Source organism: Camelina sativa, chromosome 4, assembly GCF_030686135.1.
Source record: "Camelina sativa cultivar CO46 ecotype springtype chromosome 4, ASM3068613v1".
NCBI lineage: Eukaryota > Viridiplantae > Streptophyta > Magnoliopsida > Brassicales > Brassicaceae > Camelina > Camelina sativa.
Window position 1 is genome coordinate 30,191,875 of NC_141883.1, and position 24,381 is coordinate 30,216,255.

General features: G+C 36.7%; 7 protein-coding genes and 4 pseudogenes across 10 annotated transcripts; 4 read left to right on the forward strand and 7 right to left on the reverse strand.

Annotated features, from left to right (window-relative positions):
• Positions 1-1,915: 1,915 nt before the first annotated feature.
• On the reverse strand, positions 1,916-2,455 carry LOC104782693 (metallothionein-like protein 4A). The gene is made up of 2 exons (XM_087511807.1): positions 2,307-2,455; positions 1,916-2,236 (listed from the first exon to the last, which is right to left on the reverse strand). The coding sequence occupies exons 1-2, from the start codon at positions 2,393-2,395 to the stop codon at positions 2,074-2,076; spliced, it is 252 nt and encodes an 83-aa protein (XP_087367933.1). The 5' UTR covers positions 2,396-2,455; the 3' UTR covers positions 1,916-2,073.
• Positions 2,456-2,645: 190 nt separating this feature from the next.
• Positions 2,646-4,355, reverse strand: LOC104782694 (amino acid transporter AVT3B pseudogene; annotated as a pseudogene). Its single transcript, XR_015597650.1, has one exon. The product of XR_015597650.1 is annotated as an amino acid transporter AVT3B pseudogene (transcript).
• Positions 4,356-4,587: 232 nt separating this feature from the next.
• LOC104782701 (phospholipase D beta 1) lies at positions 4,588-7,205 on the reverse strand. Of its 2 annotated transcripts, XM_087511809.1 has the most exons (7): positions 7,070-7,205; positions 6,560-6,628; positions 6,324-6,471; positions 5,900-6,048; positions 5,456-5,632; positions 5,186-5,383; positions 4,588-5,084 (listed from the first exon to the last, which is right to left on the reverse strand). In XM_087511809.1, exons 3-7 carry the CDS (start codon positions 6,436-6,438, stop codon positions 4,791-4,793), a joined length of 933 nt encoding a protein of 310 aa, XP_087367935.1. In that variant the 5' UTR covers positions 6,439-6,471; positions 6,560-6,628; positions 7,070-7,205; the 3' UTR covers positions 4,588-4,790. The 2 variants fall into 2 exon arrangements, with proteins under 2 accessions (XP_087367935.1, XP_087367934.1); XM_087511808.1 differs by having other exon boundaries at positions 5,186-5,632.
• Positions 7,206-7,294: 89 nt separating this feature from the next.
• On the reverse strand, positions 7,295-9,354 carry LOC104782695 (nudix hydrolase 23, chloroplastic). Its single transcript, XM_019245024.2, has 8 exons — positions 8,966-9,354; positions 8,751-8,882; positions 8,591-8,667; positions 8,313-8,448; positions 8,084-8,224; positions 7,931-7,989; positions 7,738-7,804; positions 7,295-7,575 (listed from the first exon to the last, which is right to left on the reverse strand). Exons 1-7 carry the CDS (start codon positions 9,209-9,211, stop codon positions 7,744-7,746), a joined length of 852 nt encoding a protein of 283 aa, XP_019100569.2. The 5' UTR covers positions 9,212-9,354; the 3' UTR covers positions 7,295-7,575; positions 7,738-7,743.
• A 238-nt stretch (positions 9,355-9,592) lies between these two features.
• Positions 9,593-11,246, reverse strand: LOC104782702 (uncharacterized). The gene is made up of 6 exons (XM_087509585.1): positions 10,996-11,246; positions 10,753-10,854; positions 10,422-10,494; positions 9,896-10,319; positions 9,752-9,806; positions 9,593-9,667 (listed from the first exon to the last, which is right to left on the reverse strand). The coding sequence occupies exons 1-6, from the start codon at positions 11,155-11,157 to the stop codon at positions 9,593-9,595; spliced, it is 891 nt and encodes a 296-aa protein (XP_087365711.1). The 5' UTR covers positions 11,158-11,246.
• A 220-nt stretch (positions 11,247-11,466) lies between these two features.
• Positions 11,467-14,004, reverse strand: LOC104782703 (uncharacterized). Its single transcript, XM_010507709.3, has 6 exons — positions 13,555-14,004; positions 13,189-13,281; positions 12,735-12,864; positions 11,940-12,261; positions 11,795-11,849; positions 11,467-11,688 (listed from the first exon to the last, which is right to left on the reverse strand). Exons 1-6 carry the CDS (start codon positions 13,810-13,812, stop codon positions 11,614-11,616), a joined length of 933 nt encoding a protein of 310 aa, XP_010506011.2. The 5' UTR covers positions 13,813-14,004; the 3' UTR covers positions 11,467-11,613.
• Positions 14,005-14,340: 336 nt separating this feature from the next.
• LOC104784354 (putative actin-9 pseudogene) lies at positions 14,341-14,763 on the forward strand (annotated as a pseudogene).
• Positions 14,764-15,399: 636 nt separating this feature from the next.
• LOC104782704 (actin-11-like) lies at positions 15,400-17,472 on the forward strand (annotated as a pseudogene). The gene is made up of 5 exons (XR_015596204.1): positions 15,400-15,512; positions 15,660-15,713; positions 15,993-16,385; positions 16,578-17,193; positions 17,286-17,472. The product of XR_015596204.1 is annotated as an actin-11-like (transcript).
• A 2,729-nt stretch (positions 17,473-20,201) lies between these two features.
• LOC104782705 (actin-11-like) lies at positions 20,202-22,682 on the forward strand. Its single transcript, XM_019245026.2, has 5 exons — positions 20,202-20,286; positions 20,808-20,879; positions 21,191-21,584; positions 21,683-22,297; positions 22,414-22,682. Exons 4-5 carry the CDS (start codon positions 21,740-21,742, stop codon positions 22,477-22,479), a joined length of 624 nt encoding a protein of 207 aa, XP_019100571.2. The 5' UTR covers positions 20,202-20,286; positions 20,808-20,879; positions 21,191-21,584; positions 21,683-21,739; the 3' UTR covers positions 22,480-22,682.
• On the forward strand, positions 20,814-21,637 carry LOC147946344 (putative actin-5 pseudogene; annotated as a pseudogene).
• A 71-nt stretch (positions 22,683-22,753) lies between the features above and the next one.
• Positions 22,754-23,667, reverse strand: LOC104782706 (uncharacterized). Its single transcript, XM_010507711.3, has 2 exons — positions 23,217-23,667; positions 22,754-23,079 (listed from the first exon to the last, which is right to left on the reverse strand). Exons 1-2 carry the CDS (start codon positions 23,544-23,546, stop codon positions 22,993-22,995), a joined length of 417 nt encoding a protein of 138 aa, XP_010506013.1. The 5' UTR covers positions 23,547-23,667; the 3' UTR covers positions 22,754-22,992.
• Between the last annotated feature and the right edge of the window lie 714 nt (positions 23,668-24,381).

Below are 24,381 nucleotides of genomic sequence, written 5' to 3' on the forward strand. Positions count from 1 at the left end.
GTTACGAGTTCACAAGAAAAAGCAAAAAAAGGAAAAAAGAATTTTAAAATTTAAAATAAATAAATGACATATTGGTGAATTTGGGGGTTTGATTATGTAAATTAAAGACTTTTACTAACTATATAGACGCTCAGTTTTTTTCCACTACGCTCTCAATAGTCTGTTTGTTGTTTATAGAGGGTTCCGTGAGTATCAAGAAAAAAAAAGAAAGAAAAGAAGATCGTGATCGTGAATCATCACAATGGATTACAGAGAAGAGCAACAAAGAAACCTTACGGGGTCACCTTCGGGAGTCGTCACTGGGTCTCCTCGCTCGGGCGTCGTCACCGAGTCACCTTCTCCTGTCGTCACCGGGTCACCTTCTCGCGTCGTCGCGTCGTCACCTTCTCACGTCCCCGTAGTAGATTCTCCTTCTGAGGTTGCAAACACGCATACGACACCACCGCCGGTGTGGCTTTTGGAGAAGATGGGCGAAGTGAATGGATACGATCCGAAGGTTATCATGGAGAGGAAATTTACTAAGAACGACGTGAGCGTTAGACAAGGTCAACTCTTAATCCCTATAAGTCAGTTGCTTGATTCAAGTTTCTTAGAAGACACGGAACGTACGATGTTGGACACACAGACGATGGCTGTTGATTTCAAAAGTGAAGTCGGATTGAGAACTTCCTTGTATCGCAATTCGTCGTCAGCGACTGAGTTATTTTTGCAGAAAAGGCTAAGGAATGGGGTTTGGGATTTTGTCCTTAACAGAGGATGGAATAAAGTGTTGAAGAACTATAAGTTAGTTGCTGGCAGCCCTTTTCGCCTATGGTCTTTCCGATCTTTGCAATCGGAAGGTAGTATCTTGTGCTTCGGCTTAGACTATGCGGTTCCTGAAAACTCTGATCCGGTAGAAGTTGATGATCCCGCAGAAGTTGATTTGTCCATTCCCAACATCAATTCTTTGGAAGAAACTGATGATTTGTCCCTTCCCGTAGAAGCTGATTTGTTTCTTCTTGGAAGCTTTGCTACCGAACCCATAAACATACGAAGTCCCCTTCCCGACATGGATTCTTTTGAAGAAACTGACAACGTCGTCTCGTCCATTGGAGAAGAAGAGATTGAGAGAAGCAACAAAAAATTTTAATGAAAATCTTGTTTGTATGTTTCGTTAAGTCAAATGGATTTTGTACGTTTCTTTCTTTCTTTCTTTTATTGAAAACCTTGGAAGGATTTTGAGATAACTTACAGAGCAATAGGAAGAGGATTTGTTTTTCATCATTAGCTTATTCTTCTTTCCAAATCCGTCCAGTGACTCGCAACTTGAGTTCTTCTTTGTCACTACCAGAGAAGTACAGAGCCAAGTTTCTAGGAATGATGAGTCCGTCTTGACTATCACGTACTTTCCTGTGACTGTCTCGGATGCTTCTTGGTATCCCTTGCCATGTCAGTTTACGGCTATCAAAGAAATTTATATGCACAAGTGACATTACCAACCGATCATATAAAACCAAATCACTCTGCATCTTCACCATCTTCACTCTGCATTACTATAGCATATTAAAGAACAAGCAGCCTTAACAAATGATGTATGATTGAGAGACCCTTGATATAGAGTGCCCCTTCAGTTAGGCATTTACAGCTGAGTATAAGTAGCAATGCCATCGTTTGGCTCTCATTTTAGGCAATTAAGCATCCTGTATCCTTGAAAAAACAATGAGATTTATGTGATGAACACAATGATTGTTCCCTTTTGATGTTCAGCGGGTAAATCAAGCTATTCGTTATCATGTACACAAGCTCAGGAAGCTATGCATTTGGCAACTTGATGTTGTTGTTACCCATTCAGTTCAAAATTTATCTCCTTGTGTTCACCGACTATCATTTCTAGGAGACTCAGTTAGTGGATTGTATTAGCCCAAGACACTCAAGGTTTACGGATTTATTTTCGTACGCTTGGATGAGTCATTATTAGACAAAAGCAGAGCATACAATATATATTGTTGTACCTTGGACCTCGATAAACAGTTTTATTTCAGATTGACTAGCTAGCACCTATGATACAAGTATGGTATAGACATAGTTAAGGATCTAAGTGGCGCAACTGGCACAGGTGCAGCCCTCACCACAGGTACATCCCTTGGCGGAGGTTTGTGTTTGGGTCTTGGCGCAGGTGCAGGGGTTGCAGCCGCAGTGCTCTCCACACGGGCACAACATGTGCTGATCCCCACCAGATGCTTCCCTCATCTTACACCTACATGTAATGGAACCACGTTTATAAGATCACAACACATCAAAATCCTGGAGCATTATAAAAGACCAACCTGCAGGAATTGCCACCGGGACAGGGAGCAGGGCAACCACAGCGATCATTGCAGCCAGCGCTAGAGCTTCCTTTGCCTGTGTCTGCCATTTTTTTATCTTCTCACTTTTTCAAGCTTCTCTTCCACATTCATCTCTCTCTATATATAAAAAAAGACGCTGAGAGATGCAAAAGGATATGTCTTATGTGATGGGTACTATGTACCATGTGGCAGCTTCTCCTCTAACCTCAGGCGTGACGAAGCATCTTAAATGCAAGCATGCTACGTAACCAACAATATCATTCCAAAAAAGGAGTCGTTGTGTGTTTGGTTGCATCAATAAGTTAATGAAGATTGAAATAGTTGAAAAATATTACCAATCCCAATAAGAGCGTGCTTGTTCCAGGGATCATAGGATCAAAACATATGACACATGTCTCAATGGTTATTACTTTTAACATAATAACATTAGCAACAGAATCGAAATAACATAACAACATTCCAAGACTCTGACACTTTTGCTTTCATTGAAAGTAGAAAAAATTCCAACAAAAGAAACAATGTGTCCACCTATCTACTACTTCTGGAAGATCTCATTCAGGGAACTCCAAGTACCTGAGACACCAAGAACGATACCCAGTAGTAGGATCCCCCAGTCTAAAGCCCGTTGCTTCCACTCCATCTCGTCTTTGAAGACTATCAGATGAAACAAAGTAGGCAACACAAAGCCCAACGCACAGCAGACGCTGCTACCAACCAATGACAAAAAATCTGCAAAGTTCGGCACCAAGAGAGCCACCAACGTCACAACCAAGACTAGCAGCCATCTGAGCCACACGCAGTACATCCCACTCCAGAAACGTCTCTCAACGATCTCAAACACAGGGTTCATCATCAAGGGGAAAGTGAAGAAAAGGTTGATGCAGAGCCCCAGCTGGACAAGACTGCTCACAAGTCCTGCCCCCAAGTTAGCTGTGATGATGTCCATTGTTTCATCCCCAAAAGCCATGTAGCCTAACACACCAAAAGATCCATACATGACAGCGATGAACAGCATGCTGAGAGCCAACACTTTGCCAAACTTGTCTTTCTCCTTCATCTCAGATTCAAGAGGCAAAACCATTCCCACCCCTTCAAAGGCGTAAACAGCCACTCCCATCCCATAGAAAAACACAGACATGCCACCAAAGGCTACAACTTGAGGCCTTTGCTGCATCGTAATCTTCACATCCTCCACAATCACCACAGCCATTGCACCCAAATCAACTACATCAGCGAATATGCTGAGAGGAGCCAAGTGAGTGAGCGTCTTAATAGAATTCAAACCAATCTGAAACGGGAAACATCCCCATATATAGAGACTCTTAGGAGACACACCCATCAAATGCCTCAGACTCAAACTCAGAGTCGTAGTGTTGGTTGAGTTAAAGAGATTAGCTAAAGTAGTACCGATGAAGATAAGGTATCCGACACAAAACCCAGCCTGAGAGAGAATGATAAGAACTTCAACGACGAACCTCCCGACGTTACCGCAAACGGCGAAGCCAAGGTCCCCAAAAGAGGCGATATTGGAGACACCAAGCTTGCGACGGATATAAACAAGAAGCATCATGCAATGGTTGATCAAAGCAGCGACGGAGAAGAGGGTAAGCAAACCCATGAACCATCCGGTACGTTTGAAGGCGTAAGGAAGACCGAGGACACCAGCTCCGACGATAGCAATGAAGACATTGGCGAAAGTCTTGAACTTGCTTGACAAAGGTGGTGGTGCTTCACCGAGAAGAGGTGTGTCTTCCCTCGGCTTTGCTTGGTTACCAAAACCCATCTCCTGATTAGATTAGGAGAGATGGGCTGATTCGATCAAACAACAACTCGGGTTGTGTAATCAAATCGGAGATCTAAGATAAGGCAGAGTGATGAAGATGGATGAAACAGCGGCATTTGCTCCCCCCTCAATGCTATTTAAAGCCCAGACCTTTCCATCGATTTCGCTATTTCAGATGAGATCGTGGTTGAGATTGAGAGTATTGACATGTGTGTGTCCTACTTGGTACGATGAATGCGATTGAATAGTCTGCTCTGTTTTAAGCATCTTTTTAAAAATAAGAAATTCACTAATTTGATTTGTTACCTTTTTCCCCCACATTTTGATTTGTTACTTTTCGGTCCACTTTTTACCAAAATCAACAAAAAAGTATTCTCAAGGGGGGTCAAATTGAACAAAAACATAAATGTGGGAGTCACAATTATTCATGTGTGTTTTACAATAAATCTTCAACTTTGACTGATCTTCAAACGGAAGTAGAGAGCCAAACTATATATACTTTATTTCATTTTATAAGCACCACTTTGTACACAATAAATTATGTATCATAAATTATTACATCCACTATATAAGTGATAAATAATAATGTGCAAAGGTGACCAATTAATCTTCCTTATTATTATTAAAGGTGACCAATATCCACACAAAAAAATATTGTTAAAAGTGAGTGACACTGCTTCTCAAATGGTTAAATTCTCTTGTATGGCTATGAACGATCCGACAATGTTGCCTCCTACGTCCGGGAACGTCTCACTCCCGGGAAGTGGTCGGACTTTACCTTTTCGATCTACTTCCACTGGATACTTTAACAAATGTCCTCTCATGTCTGACACTTCTTCAGCTGCAAACTGGCTCCAGTTCCTCTCTCCCATTGTTCTCACTTTTCTTACACATTCTATACTCTCCGGTTGAGTGAAACAGTCATCTAATGTTGCCATATGCTCTGCCCAAAGCGACATTCTGTATCCGTAGATCTGCAGAGGAAACAAGAAAAAAAAAACCCCAATGATCTAAATTCTAGAACTGGAATATGAACTCGTTTTAGGTTTATCTTTGCATGGTTGTCAGGATTTACCTGACCCCGAGGACCGGAATGTTTCCTTGCCCATGTATGTTGAGGCTGGTAAGCTCCCATTGCAATCTCTGTATCTCTTGTGCCTTCCATTGATCGTTGGTTTATATTTGCAGACCCAATTACTACGTATTCATCATCAACTACCATCCCTTTAGAGTGAACATAGATCATAAATCTTCTGCTTTTCCTACTCAATGCCTGCAACACCATCGGGACTCCTCGTTTCAGCAACATGAGAAAGTTAAGCAGCAGGCATCGGCGTTTAGTTACCTGAGGAGTGTTTGCGTTGCTTGGACTCCCTGTTCCTGAGTTATCGATTCCATCCACCATTTCTCTGTTCCCAAGACAGAAGAAATTGAGGTAATCTTGTGGGCAGAATGCTCCCTCAAGCCCTGTCTCCACTAACGCCTTGTAGATAGTCTCATACATCATCTGCATTGTCTTGTGCTGCAACGATGATAACACTGACATTCAGTTTCATAATCTCCAATTACCCAGACAGAACTCATCTAAGAAACATAAATATTACATGCATCTTCTAAATCGTTTAACTATATTGATGATGTATGAATCCATCATGTGTTAAGAACATATACCATCAAGATTATCTCTAATAGTTTCTACTTAGTTTTGTGATTTCTAATGTCTGATTTGAAAATTGTAAGGAAGAATCTGGCTTAGAAAACCACGCCACAAGTTTTTAATCAGACATACCTGCCAATATAGAATCCTCTGGGTAGCAGCACCGGTTGGAACACCTTCTGGCCACATTGGAATGACAATATACGCAGCAAAGCGTTCATTTGCCCTGATCTTTTCAGCTATCTTCAACGCAATTTCCATAGGAATCAAATTATTCGCACCTACACACCGACATTGTATAGCAATATTAAGAGCCAATGCAACTCAAATAGAATCGGAGACTGAATAAACCTAAAACTAGCACAAAGTAAAGAAGTAGGAGGTCATGGTTGACAAGAATAATTCCATAGATATCATAACATATGACACCGTTTAAGAGATATATACACAAAACTGCCTGATGCCTTTATCTTAGGACAAAATTTTTTATAACTGTACGAGCAAACTTAAGTTTCATGTATTCTTGAAATATAGGAGCAGAGACATATAACCAAACCTATGTCCTTATGCGCATTCCAGTTGTAGGATGACCCAATGAAATACTGATTCTCAATATAAATGAAGTGTTGGGCAGCACGAATGGCTTTGACATACGCTGTGTGTATGCTCATATCAATCAGCACGTTTTTCCCACACACCAAGTTCTATCCAAAACAAAAATCTTTTCATGGATTAGTTTTCTGACACCGAAACATAATGATAGCTAAAGATTCCTTTGCTTTTTCAAGTCACCTTGCACGTAGCATCTTTTGGATCCTTTGGGAAACCTTTCACAGAGTTTGAGTCGATCGAACGGAAAATCTGTATCAAACCCGAAACACATCAGCTTAGCTTGCGTAATATGAACCGCAAATATATTCCTACTATAAAGAAATAATTGTCCAGGTCAATGATTTGGACCAAAATCCAAACTCTGCATGATCTATTATAATATGACACCTTTCACCAACTCTACAGAATAGAATAATCTCAACGTAACCTCTATATAAAGGCTATCCAGAAGGATCTCTTTCATATCAATGGCTAGAGTTTAAGAGAAGAATCGGTACTAGGAAATTGGTGTCAGACGATATGTTGCTAAATGAGTCTAGACACTAATTAGCAAATGTTCATCAAGTACTTCTATTCATCTCTAACTAACATGCAATGCTAAAAAGTGGCGTAAGATCTTAAATAATGGCTTCATAAAACGCTCAATCACTACGGTCTTCTTACAGACAGTAACAGTTTTGATGTTATTACCTGAACATGCCAAGCCTCAGGATCGTTCTCACTAACAGTAGGAGTATCAGAAACTCCTAATATATCTGGAATCCTATCGATCCTTAACAACGCATCGTCATAGGAAGTCTTAAACTTCTTGATCCCGCTAGGCTTCGCAGCTTTCAACCATCTCTCCTCGAAGTTGGTCAGTACATCATACGCAGCTGGGCCATCGATCTTACTGTGTAAGTCATGCCAAGGCTCTCATGCACATTTGCATTGTTTCCTTTTACAATTGAGGCAACTGAAACTAGAAACAGAAACACTTTGTTCAGCCATAATATCTGACATGAGATACCTAACAAGTAACAGCCATCCAACCTATTTCTCTGTCCAAATAAATGATCTTCCCTCTTTCTTCTCAGCTGTCCAAGGATCTCTTACAGAAGCAACTTCATTTTTCCTTCTCGTTTAGTCAGCAACTAGGTGCCAAATGACAAGACACGACGTGGGAGAATGAAGTCCAGAAGCCGCTTCTGTAAACTCTGTAGACAGGCTCTCATATTAGGTTCAACCATAAGGACAAAGTCTCCACGCAGAGAAGTCATTATAAAAGCACACTTGTCCCTAAACGATTTATCATCTAAGGAACTTTATTAGACCCATACAATCCAATACATAAATGTAAAGGGCAAGGATTTTCGAACCTCGAGTCACGGCTGCAGATGGTAATCAAGACTAAAGGCACGAATATCTGAAGGACTACTTCCAGGCCTGAGAAAGATCAAAGCACGTAATTAGTCACATTACACCATAAGTGATCAAAGAAATAAAGTACAACTGTTAGATAGTATCTCTCAACAATCAACTCCACATACTGTGATATTAACTGGAACGCACCTTTTATTTATTGTACCATAGTGAAACTTGACTTTCCCATTTTTCAGATCTTCCAAGTACTGCAAAAACCAACAAAGCAAACATGGTTTTTTAGAAATCTAGTGAATGGGGACTAGAGAGTACGATGAGATTCGTCTCTGTTCTTAATCTTACCAAATTTAAGGTAACATATATAGATGAAAAAGCCAAGGAATCAAACGGTATCTCATCTAGTGCAAAAAGACGGCACTCCAATGATTCTGGACCAGGCGCAAAATGCAGGTTCTTCAGTTTGGCTAGGAATATAACATACGTCTGCTCCAAAATAAGTAGAGACATATAAGCACAATGATGCAAAGAATGAATAAACGTAAATTAGGGATGTTTTTGTATATATAATTACTTGGCCAATAAGAGGAATGTCGAGTTGCGCAAAAGGTGAAATAACTTCCACAGTGGCTCCAGCTTCTTCCCAAGTTTCCCTCATTGCTCCTTGTGCAGCTGACTCTCCAACTTCTAGATAACCAGCAGGAAGAGTCCTGTGTACTCAAAAGACCCAATATTACTATTTATATAAACTTCACACACAACACTAGCAAAAAAAACTCAATACTTTTGTATTGTGTAGCATAAATTATGTACTCAACACAAAGAGAACAAGTGTGTAAGTCGTATATATACCATAGACCGTGTGAAGGTTGAATGTTACGCTTGCAAAGTAAAATCTTTTCTTCATGTTCTATAAGGCAACCTACAACCTGCAATTTCACATTAATCAACCTGATTTATAATGAATGACACAAAAACAAAAAATTGTTGGTAGAATAAAAAGGAACAGTACCATCTTAGGATTCTGATATGCGATTTTGCCGCAATGTGTGCAAATAGCTCTCAATTTCTCTTCACCATCAGGTATCTCATGCTTCGTTGGCCCTCCACACCATTGACAGAACTTTATCTTACGAACATCACCCTAAAACAACAAAACACACCATTGAAGAGACCCAAAAAGCCTAAAGATAAGATCTTTACAGGAGATGAATGAATTAGACTCACAGCTGATTGAACAGAGACGAAAGCTGGAGAATTTGCAACTGGGTCAGTCCCGGGAAGTGAGGAAGACATTCGAATTGGGTTGAAAGATAAGATTCTCCTAGGAGAGCTCGAAGTTACAGAGGAGAAAGTAGAGAGATTGAGAGATGAAGAGATGAAAGAGACACTCGAGGACTTGCGGGTCTTCGTTAATCTCTGTGAGATGGTTAACCCTGATGACCAACCCAAGATCTGAACGGCCTTGAGCATTATACGCACCGGAGCTTCACCGGAATCTCTTCAGTTCCGGCAATAGCTTATTTGTCGATTGACTCTTCTCCCTCAAAAGCCAATCGATTGAAAACGAAATAGTATTTGACATTTGAGGATTGAATTGAATCAATGACTCTTTCACTTAGCCAAAGGTCCGGTTTATTATTATGGTTTCACTTGTTTAGACCAAAACACCGGTTTAACTTGACCAAATAAATCGAACCGGGTCAGAACACACACAGTCACACTCACACATTGCTTGGTTCTTGTGTTGCTTGATCATGTTATACTAAAAAAGTATTTTGGAAAATATTGTTATTAGTAATCAAAACCTATCGAAGTCTTTAATCAGTAGCTTCCTACGTTACACAAAAAATATTATTTGACTGCTAGCTTATCGAGTAAAGATTGATAAGCCACAGTGCAGAGCTTGAACTTTTCTTCAGCTGCTGCCTGTATCAGTTTATAGATTTAAGAATTAGCAAAGAAAAAAAAAACACTTCAATGGAGGTTGAAAAGATTGTGTTTGGTGTTTACCTTGGTAGATTCCTCATGACGATCTGGATGCCATTTTAATGCACAAGTTCGATATCTGATTCCAAAGAAAAGACAACAAGTTTGGTGAGTATAGTTACTGATTTTTATTGTGTGTGTGTGAACTTGGAAGTAAAAGTAACTCACGCATGTTTGACATCTTCTAGTTTTAAGGGACCCCAAGGACTCAAACCAAGTGTTTGTCTATGAGAAGCTTGGAATTGGATTGAATCTGACACTGAACCGCTTGATTTTCTTGAACTATAGCCATCATCTTGTTGTTTTGCCTCTTCTTCTTCTTCTTCTTCTTCGTTTATCTCTTCTTCTTCTTCTTCTTCTTCTTCTTCTTCTTCTTCTTCTTCTTCTTCTTCTTCTTCTTCTTCTTCTTCTCCTCCTTCATAAAATCTATATTTCGATCTCCAAGAGTTGCTAGAGTAATAAGAAGACCATGAAGACTGATACCACCAGTGACGTTCCTTCTCTCTATAGGTTGAATAATAATGATCTCTGGATTTAGTAAATAAGTTTTGGAATATATATTCAAAGTCGTCATCGCAGGAAACAGAACGCCCTACAAAATGTAACACATGTTTCTTTAAATAATATGAGTAATGTATCTAAACAAAATTGCACCTTAACTAGACAATTTCAAAGGATAAGCACTTACTTTTACGCCAACTCTCTGAGCCGTGTTTGCCCTTCTTTTTTTGTTCGGCTTCTCTGGCTTCTTTGGCTTTCTTGGTGGCCTGATGTTAATTACAACCATGACATATACTAAGTCATGATTCATGAACAATCAGACAATATATTAAAGGTACATTGGCGGCTAAGAGACCACATAAGGGTTTTATGTGTTTTTGTAAAGTTTTCAACTCTTAAAAGCAATTAGGCAATGGAAGAAGCAAGCAAAACAAGTGATTAAATTAGCTATTAGATGAAATAGTATAATTACCCCTAAAGGGCTTAAACATGTTTTATACATGATAAATTCTCAATATGTGTACCTCTTCTCTTTCTTGTTTAAGTTGTTCAACAGCACGACGCACTGCTTCTTGATGTTCCCTCAAAAACTTCTTACTTCTCTTCTTCTTTTGAGCATTTGATTTCTGTCAGATATTAAAGAAACCCTAAAAAAAATCAGAACATGTATTCACACGCCTATACAAACTCTTAATCTGCCTTCAAAATCAAAATATAGAGATTGACAGGTAAATTTGATCTAAATCAAATAAGCTAGGCAAACCCACACATGTTGTGAAAAGACCGTCCGACTCCGAAGAACGACGTTTGCGTTCTAAGACGGGAGTAGAATGAAAAAACGCAGTTTTCAGTAGAAAACAATAGCTCTGCGGTCTGCAGATCGCTGCTTTGATGGCGGTAGTAGTGTTCATCTCTGTTGGAGAGTACATAACATTGCGTTCTTTAAACGGACCTTGACTCACACCAAGAAGAGTGTTTTTTTTTAGAGAAGAACAGAGGAGAACAAAAAAAAAAAAGATTTTCCTTTTTTTGAGAATAGAATATTGATATTTACATAATAGTTTTTGCTTGATCTCCAAGGACTGTCTTTATTACATAACAGAGAGAGCTTGGGTGGTTTGGGCCTTGAGTAACTAAACTCACTGGGCTTGTTTCAGTCACAGACAATGTGATTCGCTCTGACCGGTTGAAAAAAAGACAAATCGATGAAAGGCAAAAGCAGGGGATGAGAGATAAAATTTGACAGAACCAGAGGCATAGCTTGAATCTTGTAGTGAGCTTTTGCTTTTGAGCAAAGCTTTAGAAAGTGAAACAATTTTTGAAATTTATTGTAATGAGATATCTCTACGTGTGTGTAATCAAAACCTATCTAACTCTCTATATTATTAGTTCACCGATAGCTTTTCGCATAAAGATTGATAAGCCACACTGCAGAGCTTGAACTTTGCTTCAGCCGCCACCTGTTTTCATATCATCACATATTCATTAACACAAGAGAGAAAACGAAAAAGAAAATAAGCTTATATGGGAAGATTGAACAGAGAGGAGGAGATCTTATTTAGTTACCTTGGTAGAGCCTTGATGACGATCTGGATGCCATTTTAATGCACAAGTTCGATACCTGATCAAGAAAAAAAGAGTTTGATGTAACGTGGTGAGAAATTGAATATACGGTTAGCTTTTGTATATTGACATGAGGTTAACTACTCACGCATCTTTGACATCTTTAAGGTTTAAAGGGCCCGAAGGACTCAGGCCAAGTGCTTGTCTATGAGAAACTTGGTTGCTTGAATCAGACTCAGAGTCGCTGGACTCTGAAGTATAGTCATCTTCCTCTTCATATTCATCTAACCGATATTTTGATCTCCAGGACTTCTTAGAGTTGTTGGAAAACCTTGAAGAGTGATGCCGCCATCGAGGTTCATCCTCTTCATGGGTGAATGAAAACGAGAAACCTCTGGATCCACCAAAAGCGGTTCGGAATACATAGTCGACTTCAAAGTCGTCATCAACTTCACAAAAATCAAAATGCCCTACACAGCGGAACAAAAGTATTGTTAAGAGTATGTAGCCAAACAAAATTGATTCCACAAAATGACATAAATACAGTTTCAACAACGAGACACTTCATAATTATGAAACATTAACAACAATACAGAACAGGTCACAAGTTGAAGAACTGAGTCCATGATGAGCCAGGAATTTCAATAATGAGCCTCAGTCCACGATAAGCCGGAAGTTACTAAACAACCCCAGATTAAGGCCAACAAGCAACACATACAAACTTCATTGGACGACTTTACTTATATTCTCAAGAACTAACATTGATACCTAACAAATTTAAACTTTAAGGAAGCAACAACTTTACTTATATTCTCAAGAATTAACACTGATGACTAACAATTTGAACTTTACGGAAGAAACAAGATGATGATTGTAGAAGCACTGAACAAGCTACATACCTACCGATTGGAAAGAAATAAAGCTAAGACAGTCAGTCACTTACTTTTACCCCAACTGTAGGGGCCGTGTTTGTTATTCTGGTTTCCTTTGGGCTCCTTGGAATACTGTTTTTTGAACCACGAGTTTTGCTTTCGAGAGGAGGGACCATCGTCATCAAACTCATCATGCCAGCTCTGGAATCAAAACATTTAACCAGAGCTTTTTGAGAACTTTAGAAATGAAAATCCCCAGAAGAGCAAATGCACCATAACAAAAGAGCAATAAGAAAAGAGACTAAAACCCAAGACACTACACTTGCATTTCCCTTTTCAAAAATCCCCAAATCCTTCCACTTTTGAACCATTATTAAACTTTCAGTATCAACTATCTAAAACGTTACTTCAGAGCACATAAAGCTCAAACCGTAAACCATATTAGCAAAATGTTGAAACTGGACAAAGAGACAACATAGCTGATGCCAACAGAAACAGTGATTAAAGCATAGACGAAACAAATACCGTAAACATGTTTGCTGCAAAAGCATTCACATTCCGCAATAATTCTTGCTTTTCTCTCATCCTTCTGAACCTCTTCTTGTGAACATTTGATTTCTGCAGATTAGGTAAATAAATCCCAAAAAAATTCAGAAGACCTGTTCCAAACTCTGTAAGCCTAGTAAAATGGTCCCAATTTAGACAAGAAAATCTCTAAAGTCCCAACATTTCGTCTGTATAAGAAAATAAAAAACACAAAATTTTCGACCAGAACAACGTAAATCCACAAATCCATGGAAAATGACATCGAAGAATCCAAAGAATTACAAAAGTAGGAAAATTTAGCTGAGGAATCAAAATTTTAAGGAGGAGAGAGAGATAGAGACTGACCGATTCCCAGGAAGTACGACGTTTGCGTTCTAAGACGGGGGTTGAATGAAAAAACGCTATTTTGAGCTGAGACGAGTAGCTCTGTGGTCTGAGAATCGCTGCTCTAATAGCGGCGTTCATCTCTTTGAGATCGGAGGAGAAAAAGATTGAGTCTTTTCGCCGTTTAAGAGAAGGAGAAACCACAAAAATAAAAAAAAATAAAAAGCCGCTGTGGGTAACGCGACTCGGGCTTGACTCAGTTGGTCTGACCCACACCATAGGCCATTAAAATATTTACCGCCGGTAAAACAAATGAGTGGATGAAAAAAAAGGTTTCTTTTCCTTTTTTTGGTTTATTATCTCTGCCTCACGAGTCACGAGTCACGAGTCACGAGTCACGAGTCACGAGTCACGAGTCACGAGTATGTTTAAAGATCACCGTAAACTGAGTAAAACCACTTGATTTACCCATATGATTTGGATCGAAAACAAAATTGAAATTATTTCACAGTGTATATGATTTATAACCTCGATAAAGCTTTTTTGCTACAATAAGCTAGAGGTCAATTTTAATTTATATATCTTTGACATAATATTGTGTATATATGAAATTTAAACCATTAAATTTTGATCGTAAATTAAAAAATAGATGAATTTGTTACTACAGTACATGGGTTTGATGGTTTCCAACTTTCCATGTACCACATGTCATGTTATTATCCATTCATAGAATTATAGTACGTATAAGTTTTGTTGGATCAAACCAAATTCAGGTGTCCTGAGGTTCTTTTTCAGCCGTCTTTGATTATGGGAAAAGAATCTCCTGGTATTCACGAGGCGACTCGCAATTCAATCATGAAATGTGCTGTCAATACGAGGAAGGATCTGTATGGTAACATTTTGTTGACTGGTGGGACAACAATGTTCCAAGGGATTAAAGAGAGGATGACGAAAGAGATCACTGCACTTGTACCGACTAGTATGAAGATTAAAGTTGATGTTCCGGAGAGTGAGTCTAGTGTTTGGATTGGAGGTTCCACTTTGGCTGCTCTAAGCAGCTTTCATCAGGTAAAAAGATGATATAAAAATATGGGTTTTAAGTTAAATATAATGTGAGTTTTTTGGGGTTGTTATAATGTAAAGTTTGTTATGACTATCTTGCAGATGTGGGTAACTAAGGATGAGTATGACGAAAGTGGAGCGACAATTGTTCACAAGAGATGCATTTAAGTTGTTAGCAATGCTAAACGTAGCGTTCTAATAAAAGTAGCGTTCTATATGCTTTGTTTTGGTAAAATAAATTGTTGTGAGGGATTCCATATCTGTATCTGATTTCTTTGTTTTTATAACTTAATTATGTTGGTGTTGGATTAACCATGGTCATAACTATGTGGGTACAAGCATAATACTTATTATAAGTTTATGTTATAAATTACATATAAAATGCAATAGTATTTAGAACTATCAATTTTTAGTCAACATCTCCAATATGTGCTTAAGATCTATTTTATTTAAAGAAAAGATAAATTAATTGAACTTTTAGTCATTAGTTAATAAATTTAATTAAGTCTTTTACATAATATTTTAAATATGAAATTACAATATAATTAAAATTAAATCATTATTTAAGAGTATAGTTAAATTATAACATTACAAATGGGTTTGATGGTTTCAAGGTTACAAGTGTCGCATTATCATTCCTCTTGAAAAAGATTTGTTTTTAAGTTTTACTTTTTAATAATTTAAAGCTAATTTAGTTTTTATAATCTTATTAGAAAGAAAAAGTTAAAAATTAGGGAAGATTTGGATTTATTTAGAATCCTAATTATATTGTTTTGGTAGGAAAATGCACATTTGAGGGATTCTCTTTTGTAGGAATATAAATTAACACATAATATAGTGTGGAACATTGGAATACGGCCGTGCTAGGAATCAGCATAATCTTTGTATACGGCCGTGCCTCTGTTTATTTCCCAAGTGTTAGTTTATGATTTAATATAATTTAGGTTTTACAGTTCTATTAATGTTAATGAGGTTTTACAGTTCTATTAATGTTAATGTTGTGTGAACTTCTTAACAATGATATTTTAAAACTTTTTGTTGAAACATGTTATGTCTACCTTTAGATAATGTCGGAGTTAGAGGCTATCGTGTGTGACAACGGAACTGGAGTGATCAAGGTAAGGAGAAAATAAAAACACTATTTATTTATCCGTAAGGCTTCTATGATTCAAACACAATTTTATGCATTTACACATTGCGTTTACCAATTACACAAGAAAGGAAATAAAAAGATTTCAGTATTCATTCATAAGCATATTTGCAAAGTGAGAATGCAAACGGGAAAACATTGGTCTTTGCCGTTTACATTTATAGTTTAACAAACAAAATGTTTTTTTTTCAGAGTCTATAAATTAACACAAGATAGGAAATCTAATAGTTAGTGAATTATTTTGAAGGCGGGATTTGCCGGAGATGATGCACCAAGGGCTGTGTTTCCAAGCATCATAGGTCGTCCACGGCACAAGGGGGTGATGCTTGGATATGAACATTCGAAATTTTATGTGGGAGTCGAAGCTCAAGCCAAGAGAGGTATTCTTACACTTAAATACCCAATGGAGCATGGTATTGTTAACAATTGGGATGACATGGAGAAGATTTGGCATCATACTTTCTACAACGCGCTGCGTGTGGCTCCTGAAGAACACCGTGTGCTTCTACTGACTCTCCTCTAAACCCAATGGCCAATCGCGAGAAGATGGCTCAGATCATGTTTGAAACCTTCAATACTCCTGCTATGTATGTGGCCGTTCAGGCCGTTCTCGCTCTCTATGCTAGTGGTCGTACCTCAGGTAAAGTAACTTGAAATAAAAGTTTCAATATATATCGTAAGATTAGACAAATGCAAACAGTCAAACGCAAAGAAGATAATTAAATGTTTATTTTTATTTTTTTAGTCAATTGTTCTCAAAATAAATGTTAATGCAGCAATTGCACTTAAAACAATCCATGACATACTGTGTTATTTTTTTTTGTGTATTTAGGTATTGTGTTAGATTCAGGAGATGGTGTGAGCCACATAGTTCCAATCTACAAAGGTTACTCACTCCCACACGCGATTATGCGTCTAGACTTAGCAGGCCGTGACCTAACCCACTACCTCATGAAAATCATGATGGAACGTGGCTACACATACACCACATCAGCCGAGCGGGAGATCGTCCGAGACATCAAAGAGAAACTCTGTTATGTAGCTCTCGACTACGAGAAAGAACTGAATAAAGCTGCAACATGCGCACAAATCAACAAAACCTACGAGCTTCCCGACGGTCAAGTGATCACAATAGGAGCCGAGAGATTCAGGTGCCCTGAGGTTCTTTTCCAGCCGTCTTTGGTCGGGATGGAATCTCTTATGGTATTCATGAGATGACCTACAATTCGATAATGAAGTCTGATGTTGATATAAGGAAAGCTTTGTATGGAAACATTCTCATGAGTGGTGGCACGACGATGTTCCCTGGGATCGCGGAGAGGATGAGCAAAGAGATGAGTAAGCTTGCACCCGCTAATACGAGAATTAAAGTTGCGATTCCTCTGGCGAGGAAGTATAGTGTTTGGATTGGAGGCTCCATTTTGGCTTCTCTAAGTTCCTTTGAACAGGTAAAAAAGATATGTAAAATACAATTTTTAAAGTTTACTGTGAGTTTTTTTGGGGCTTTTTATAATGTAAAGTTGTGGTGTCTATATTGCAGAAGTGGATAACTAAGGCTGAGTATGAAGAAACTGGAGCGGCGATTGTTCACAAGAAATGCTTATTTTAGCCTTTTTTGTGCTTTCTTCTCTAGGCCTTTGTTCATTAAATAAACTGTTTGAGGGATTTTATAACTTTATGTTGGTGTGGTGTTGGAACAGTGGTCAAGTGTCAATGGACTTGGTTTGTTATCGTTGTTGTTGCTGATAAAAGAAGAACATTTCCAAAACTATTCTTGCGATTATATATGTATGGATTATTGTTAATTAGGGTTATTTTAATTCTTACCTGAAATAAAGAAAACAAAAATTAGTTTATTTAATTTCTTGAGGAACACAAACAAAACGGACCGTGAAAGAGGCGAAAATAGTTTTTTTTGGATCTTATAAGAAAAATTCCAACAATTCTACTAGTCTTTAGACTGGGGAAGATATGATGTTATTCTTTAAAATTAATAATTTACAAAAACGATACCAACAAAATATAGAAAAAAAAATATGCTTATGCAGTTATGCGATAATGAACGACTGCATTGGGTTGGTGCAGGTACTGATCTCACTTTAATTTGGTGTCATGTTGTTTGGGAAAAAGCGTTTCACGTAGCTGCGATTATAACATCTTTCTTTTTTTTCGTCAAAAAAGAATTATATTAATGAGAAATTGTAATCTGATAACCAGACTAGGGGATGAAAACAAGCAGAATAGAAACTGTTTGTTGTACAACTTAGCTTTACTAATACATGGGCTGTATTATTATATGATCTTGGAGTGTAAACAAATTTAATTTGCTCAAAGAATTGTGACCAATGTAAAATATCCTTATAAACTCTTTCTATTGAAGCTATATAAACTGAGTTGTTCATCATCTTGGTTAGTGTCTCACAGTCGCCTTCAAATACAACATTTCTTATTCCCCGGATCCAAGTTTGTTGTAGTGCTGATAGAAGAGCTTTGCCTTCAGCTTCCAAAAGTGAAGAAGTCTGTCCCAAGTCCGATGCTCCCCAACCATTTGAAATTCATGTATTGTTGCGTAGTATCCAGCCACTTTTGGCCGTCTGAGATATGGGATCATAACTCGCATCATAGTTACATTTGAGGAAAGGTTGTGTTGGTCTTGTCCAGTGCATTGACTTTGGTTGTTGAATGTTTGAGTTAACCCGATATGAATTATGTTCAAGTCGAAACCATTCTCTTACATCTGCTTTTGCTCGTAATGCTATATGTTCAGGAGCTTCCGATATTTCTTCAAAAATAAATTTATTCCTTGTTTTCCAAATATGCCAAAGCACCCAAAAAGGGAGAAGCTTTGTATGTGTTGGGAGGTCTTGATCATTTCATAGTGTGAAAATAGCCTCTAAAAAAGATTCACAGTTAATAGAGGGAGAATATAAAATATGGATGGAAATGTTTGCTAATTGCCAAATTGACTCGGCATAAGGACATAAAAAGAGTAAATGATCAATTGTTTCATCATTCTGAAGACATCTTGGACAAATAGAGTCTAAATTCATTCCCCTAGATATTAAACGAGTAACTGTAGGCAGAGATTTAGAGAGTAATCGCCATAGGAAATGTTTAATCTTCGGTAGAATATTAAATTTCCATATTTGTCTTTTCAAGCTTACTGAACCATCCCTATGAATACATCTCTGACGAAAAAAAACAAATCAAATCCTTTTTCATTTTTTATTGTGTATATGATAAATCTCCTTTAAGTACAATATTCAAAAAAAAAAAATTGTAAAAGGAATATGAGATGAATTACTGAATTTTTTTTAATGAAATTAAGATAAAACAAAATTAAACTTTCATAACCTATTCCTGAATATATTTCTTGAGTGTTGTATATATAGTCATTATATACACTATTTTGTGTGCTTCTTTCTAGAGAATTCTAATACATTTGTTTACTGACTTTCAATTTTTTTTTATAAAGATTATTACCTTAGGCTTTAAAAAAAAGAGGGTTGTCACTCGTCAATGATTCCCTAACTTGTATTGTGGTGTATATCATGTAGAAATTTTTAAATATATATATGAACTGTACATAGTTTGGAAAATTAAAAGTTGAAATTATGTAGAAAGAAGAGAAAAAGATCTCTTAATTCTTAACAATTTGGCTACTCCCCCCCCCCCACATTATATAATATGGGTAACATATATATATATATATATAGTACTATTTTTTATTTTTTAATATCTTCATATATATTTTATTAGTACAAAATGTCTTATATTGGTTTGATTCAATCATAATAGTTATTGTAACTCTAAGTTAGAAAAATACTTTGTAATTATAATTATTAAATATGAGTCACCCTGTTTAACAAGCATATACTTTAATTTTGTATCAACTATTTTTTTATTATTAAAAAAAAATACTTAACCTTATCTTAATTTGAAGTCTTAAATCAAAATACTTAACCTTAACTAATCATACTATTACATTATACATGGTTTTGATGGCCCTAGTCACACATGTCGTATAATTATTATTATTTAATATTCAAAACAAAATATGTCTTATGTTCATCTAGTATATTATGTTGGGTTAAAATGGTTACTTTTTAACATTTTTCCAATAAAGTAAAGCTAATCTAGTTTTTATAAAGATACCTATAGGTTAAGCTTTAGACACACATTCATTCACATTTAAATTTGTTAGATATATTTTTTAATATATAGTTGTAAGAAAAAAATATTCAAAACATTAGGAAGATCTGCACTTATTTGGAAGGCTAAAAAATTAAATGCAAATTTGAGGATTCACTTTGGTAAGGAAAAAATTAGTGCTAATAGTGCGGGGGCCCATGCCTCTCTTTATTTTTTTTGTCAACCGATGTTATTGATAAAGCTTGGAAGGATCCATGCCTCTCTTTATAAACGAAGCAATCGACAGGAATTTTTTTTTTTTGTCAAAAGTATTATTATATTTTGTTGCCGAGACTGAGACACAAGGAATAAGAAGAAGAACCACAACAACAACAACATAATATTTGAACGTAAGAGAACGATTGTTCCTCTTTGATCTGATGGTGGTATCCCTAGTTAGCTTCCTCTTTGATTTGTTGTTTTTTTTTTTTTTTTTTTTTAATGAATAATATATAGGGTTCTTTTGATCTAATAATTAACCTTTGACAACATCAAAAACAAAAAAGCAATTAACACCATCCGCTGAGTAATTGATCCTTTTTTTCCACTGCAATTTTTAGATCTTGGTTTCTATAGTAAGGGTATGCATGGAATCCGAGCTAATTTATTAGTATGACTGATTTATGGATAACTGATGAATTTCTCTAGATTTTATTTTCGATATAATATACTTGATATCATATATGGTTTCTCATGACCTTGAAATTAAGAATTCTCAATATAACTAGTTAATTGCTAAGAACTAAAATGATGAATCTCTGTTTTCAAAGTGTTTGTTATATATTTAGTTTTGATTTTTACACTTCACTTTACTGTGTTAGAAACTTCTTAATGAAGATCATTTTTTTTTTTTTTAACATGCTATGTTTAGTAGATAATGTCGGACTCGGGAGACGATGGCATGCCGTGTATTGTGTGTGACAATGGAACAGGAATGGTCAAGGTAAAGGACTAATAAGAAGAAAATAGAAACAAAATTTGCATTTCAAAATATCATAATTTCTCCATTCAAAGATTTTGTTAGTTTTTTTCGTAAAATAATTTCTATCATTATTAAAAACAACCAACAAATGAACTTTTCTATCTGCCGTTTTCATTTACAATTACCAAAGTACAATCATTTCTCTTAAAATACTCCCGGTTTGGGAATTGATTTTTTTAAATTATATATGTACAAATAATTAAACAAGCAATCAAATTAAGTATATTGTAAAACAAGGTCGCAGATCTAATCTTTGGTAAAACATTCTCAAGGCGGGATTCGCTGGACGCGATTCACCAGGTATTGTATTTCCAAGCATTGTGGGTCGTCCAAAACACAAGGGAGTGATGGTTGGAATGTGTGAGAAAGATGCCTATGTGGGAAGCGAAGCTCAAGCCAAGAGAGGTATTCTTACACTTAAGTACCCAATCGAGCACGGTGTTATTAGCAATTGGGATGACATGGAGATGGTTTGGCACCATACTTTTTACAATGAGCTGCGTGTGGATCCTGAAGAATACCCTATACTTCTCACTGAAGCTCCTCTTAACCCAAAGACCAACCGTGAGAAAATGACTCAGATCATGTTTGAGACGTTTAATTTTCCTAGTACGTATATCGCTATTCAGGCCGTTCTGTCTCTCTATTCCAGTGGTCGTACCACAGGTAAGTTACTCTGCCATTCAAGTTTCACAATACTAAGGCAGAACTGCTTTTGATCGTTAATATGTTCAATATATATATATATATATATGCGTGTTTAGGTATTGTGTTGGATTCAGGAGATGGTGTGAGCCACACAGTTCCAATCTACGAAGGGTATGCACTCCCACATGGCGATCATGCGTCTAGATCTAGCAGGCCGTGACCTAACAGAGTATCTCATTAAAATCATGATGGAACGTGGGTACACATACACCACATCAGCGGAGCGTGAGATAGTCAGAGACATCAAAGAAAAACTCTGTTATGTAGCTCTCGACTACGAGCAAGAGATGGAGACGGCTACGTCGAGCTCGGAAATCGAGAAAGCCTACGAGCTTCCTGATGGTCAAGTGATAACGGTAGGAGCTGAGAGATTCAGGTGCCCTGAGGTTCTTTTCCAGCCATCTTTGGTTGGAATGGAAGCTTGTGGTATTCATGAGACGGCTTATAATTCGATAATGAAGTGTGATGTTGATATAAGGAGGGATTTGTATGGAAACATTGTCATGAGTGGTGGCTCGACGATGTTCCCTGGGATTGGAGATAGGATGAGCAAAGAAATAACTGCGCTTTCACCTATTAACGTGAAGATTAGGGTTTTGGCTTCTCCAGAGAGGGAATATAGTGTTTGGGTTGGAGGCTCCATCTTGGCTTCTCTATCTTCCTTTCAACAGGTAAAAAAAAAAACACAATAATAAATTAATAATTGTTTTCAAAGTTGATCATGGAGTATGTCTTTTTTGGGGTCCGGTGTTTGTTAATGTTTAAGTATGTGATGTCTATATTGTAGGCGTGGATAACTAAGGCTGACTATGAAGAATATGGACCGGCCATTGTTCACAAAAAATGCTTTTAAGTTTGTTAGCAATGCTAAACGGCTTTCTATAAGTAGACTTGTTTATTATGCTTTCTTCGTTATTGCTTTTTTTTTAGTAAGATAAATTGTTATGAGAGATTCCATATTGTATCTGATTTCTATGTTTTTTTTTATAATTATATGTTTTGTTAAAAGAACAAAGGGTTTCGTTTGTTTTTTTTTCGGACTATTCCTTTATTTTTTTAAAATATAAAGGTTTTATTCATCTAAAGATAGTGTGCTGATTATTGCTAGAGTTTATCTGGTTCTGACATTATAAAATACAAACTTAAAATTGAGATAGCTAGAATCTTTACAAAATAAAAAAAATAAAAAAATAACAATGAAAGTGATTTGCCTTATAAGTAAAAAAGAAGACAGAAAGATGTAATAAATACTAAACGTGAGAATAATACAAAAGAATGTAAAAAAAATAGTGAGACCAATTTCTAATTAAAGGAAAAAAAAAATTGTAATTAAAGGAAAACAAAAAAAAGAAAAGGTTGAATAAGTCTAAACGACGTCGTTGAGACGCCTGTGTCTGTTATAATGCTTCTGGATGAAAACTCTTGAAGCTCCTTCCATTGTTTTACGCCATGTCTGAATGAGTAATCAAAACAGAGTAGTAGAGGATTGTTTTAAATGGTTTTAATAAAGTAATAAAAAATTACAAAATTGTACTAATAATTAAAAGGGAGCTTAATCATAATTAGTGTAAAGATATAGTAATTAATTACCTTGCCGATAGTTCTGACAAGAGATTTGTTCCTGAGATGTGATTTACCAGAAGCAAGCTGGCGGAGAAACAGAGATCGCCGTTTACTCGCCGGAGCAGCAAGCAAAAGCCGTTTCCTCTCCACCAAGCCAATAACGTTGCTTTCTATATTGTCAGCGTCGTTCTCTCGAGTACTACTCTTATCTTGAGATTTCTTGCGGCGTTTCGTTGACTTTGACTCTTCGACGTCGTCGTCAGGATCGGCGAACTTACGGAGCAATTCGTCGGAGGATTTCTTGTTCACGTGTGTGATTTTGGTCGGATTAGTCTCTGTGAATACAACAAGATCCATCTCGGTCAATGTAGGATAAGAGAGATAAGAGATAGAGTAAAAAAAGAAATTAAAGAGTAGACGATGTGCACAGTTGGGGTTATAAAGGAGGGGTTGAAGAAATGGACCGTTGGGGGGAGGAATAATGGAGAATTATAAAATATAGTGCGTTACATTTATTTAATGTTATAATAAAGTGTTGGGGATATAGCCGTTGAGTAGAGAGAGACATTTGCATGAGATTCTGTGCACTTGTTTGTTTGTTTACTCTTTTTTTCTTTTAAGATTATTTTTTACAGACTTTTTTTTGTTTCACGCTCTTCTTACCAACGACTACGACACTATCTGGTCGGTCCTTTTTGTCCTTTTATGTGACACACCTAAGAACTCGTGTTGAGATTTTATGTTGAAAATACACAAAAAAAAAAAAAAAAAAAAAAAACAAATTTGGACAAATAAATTATCCGAATGAACACCAAATATGAGATTAAGAAGTTTCATTATATAGAAAAAAATAAAATAAGGATGTTTCTTGAGAAATAACATTGAACCTAATTAAAGAGTATTAGCTAGTGAAAACGCTCAAGATTACATTTTGAAAGACAGGAAGAATCTACTTAGTAGCAGCTCAATATTATGATATTAGCTTATCTGCGCGCTAAAGTTTAGAGTATGACATTCCAGATTCCTTAGGTTCACCTACAAATAAACATGGTGATTTTGAGATATAGGTTCTGCAATTTATGAAAGAATATGGAGTAGAATTTGTTAACATTTCAACTCACCCAACAACAATACCGGTCTCACAGAACTTAGGACAAATTGCCCTTCAGACCATGCAACATTCATATTTCTT

Excerpts from the sequence above, each read along its gene's own strand:
- LOC104782703 (XM_010507709.3), bottom strand. The coding sequence starts at position 13,812 with ATGGTGTGGGTCAGACCAACTGAGTCAAGCCCGAGTCGCGTTACCCAC. Across the intron at positions 12,865-13,188 it reads TTGCAGCAAACATGTTTACG|AGCTGGCATGATGAGTTTGA; the intron begins GTATTTGTTTCG and ends TTTTGATTCCAG. Across the intron at positions 12,262-12,734 it reads CCCCTACAGTTGGGGTAAAA|GGCATTTTGATTTTTGTGAA; the intron begins GTAAGTGACTGA and ends TCCGCTGTGTAG.
- LOC104782702 (XM_087509585.1), bottom strand. The coding sequence starts at position 11,157 with ATGTACTCTCCAACAGAGATGAACACTACTACCGCCATCAAAGCAGCG. Across the intron at positions 10,855-10,995 it reads ACGGTCTTTTCACAACATGT|AAATCAAATGCTCAAAAGAA; the intron begins GTGGGTTTGCCT and ends AATATCTGACAG. Across the intron at positions 10,495-10,752 it reads TTAAACAAGAAAGAGAAGAG|GCCACCAAGAAAGCCAAAGA; the intron begins GTACACATATTG and ends AATTAACATCAG.
- LOC104782706 (XM_010507711.3), bottom strand. The coding sequence starts at position 23,546 with ATGGATCTTGTTGTATTCACAGAGACTAATCCGACCAAAATCACACAC. Across the intron at positions 23,080-23,216 it reads TTGTCAGAACTATCGGCAAG|ACATGGCGTAAAACAATGGA; the intron begins GTAATTAATTAC and ends TTACTCATTCAG.
- LOC104782695 (XM_019245024.2), bottom strand. The coding sequence starts at position 9,211 with ATGCTCAAGGCCGTTCAGATCTTGGGTTGGTCATCAGGGTTAACCATC. Across the intron at positions 7,990-8,083 it reads TATATGTTACCTTAAATTTG|TACTTGGAAGATCTGAAAAA; the intron begins GTAAGATTAAGA and ends TGGTTTTTGCAG. Across the intron at positions 7,805-7,930 it reads TATGGTACAATAAATAAAAG|GCCTGGAAGTAGTCCTTCAG; the intron begins GTGCGTTCCAGT and ends GATCTTTCTCAG.
- LOC104782701 (XM_087511808.1), bottom strand. The coding sequence starts at position 6,438 with ATGAGCATACACACAGCGTATGTCAAAGCCATTCGTGCTGCCCAACAC. Across the intron at positions 6,049-6,323 it reads GAATGCGCATAAGGACATAG|GTGCGAATAATTTGATTCCT; the intron begins GTTTGGTTATAT and ends GTCGGTGTGTAG. Across the intron at positions 5,633-5,899 it reads AGAGGATTCTATATTGGCAG|CACAAGACAATGCAGATGAT; the intron begins GTATGTCTGATT and ends TCATCGTTGCAG.
- LOC104782705 (XM_019245026.2), top strand. The coding sequence starts at position 21,740 with ATGCACTCCCACATGGCGATCATGCGTCTAGATCTAGCAGGCCGTGAC. Across the intron at positions 22,298-22,413 it reads CTCTATCTTCCTTTCAACAG|GCGTGGATAACTAAGGCTGA; the intron begins GTAAAAAAAAAA and ends TCTATATTGTAG.
- LOC104782693 (XM_087511807.1), bottom strand. The coding sequence starts at position 2,395 with ATGGCAGACACAGGCAAAGGAAGCTCTAGCGCTGGCTGCAATGATCGC. Across the intron at positions 2,237-2,306 it reads CCCGGTGGCAATTCCTGCAG|GTGTAAGATGAGGGAAGCAT; the intron begins GTTGGTCTTTTA and ends CATTACATGTAG.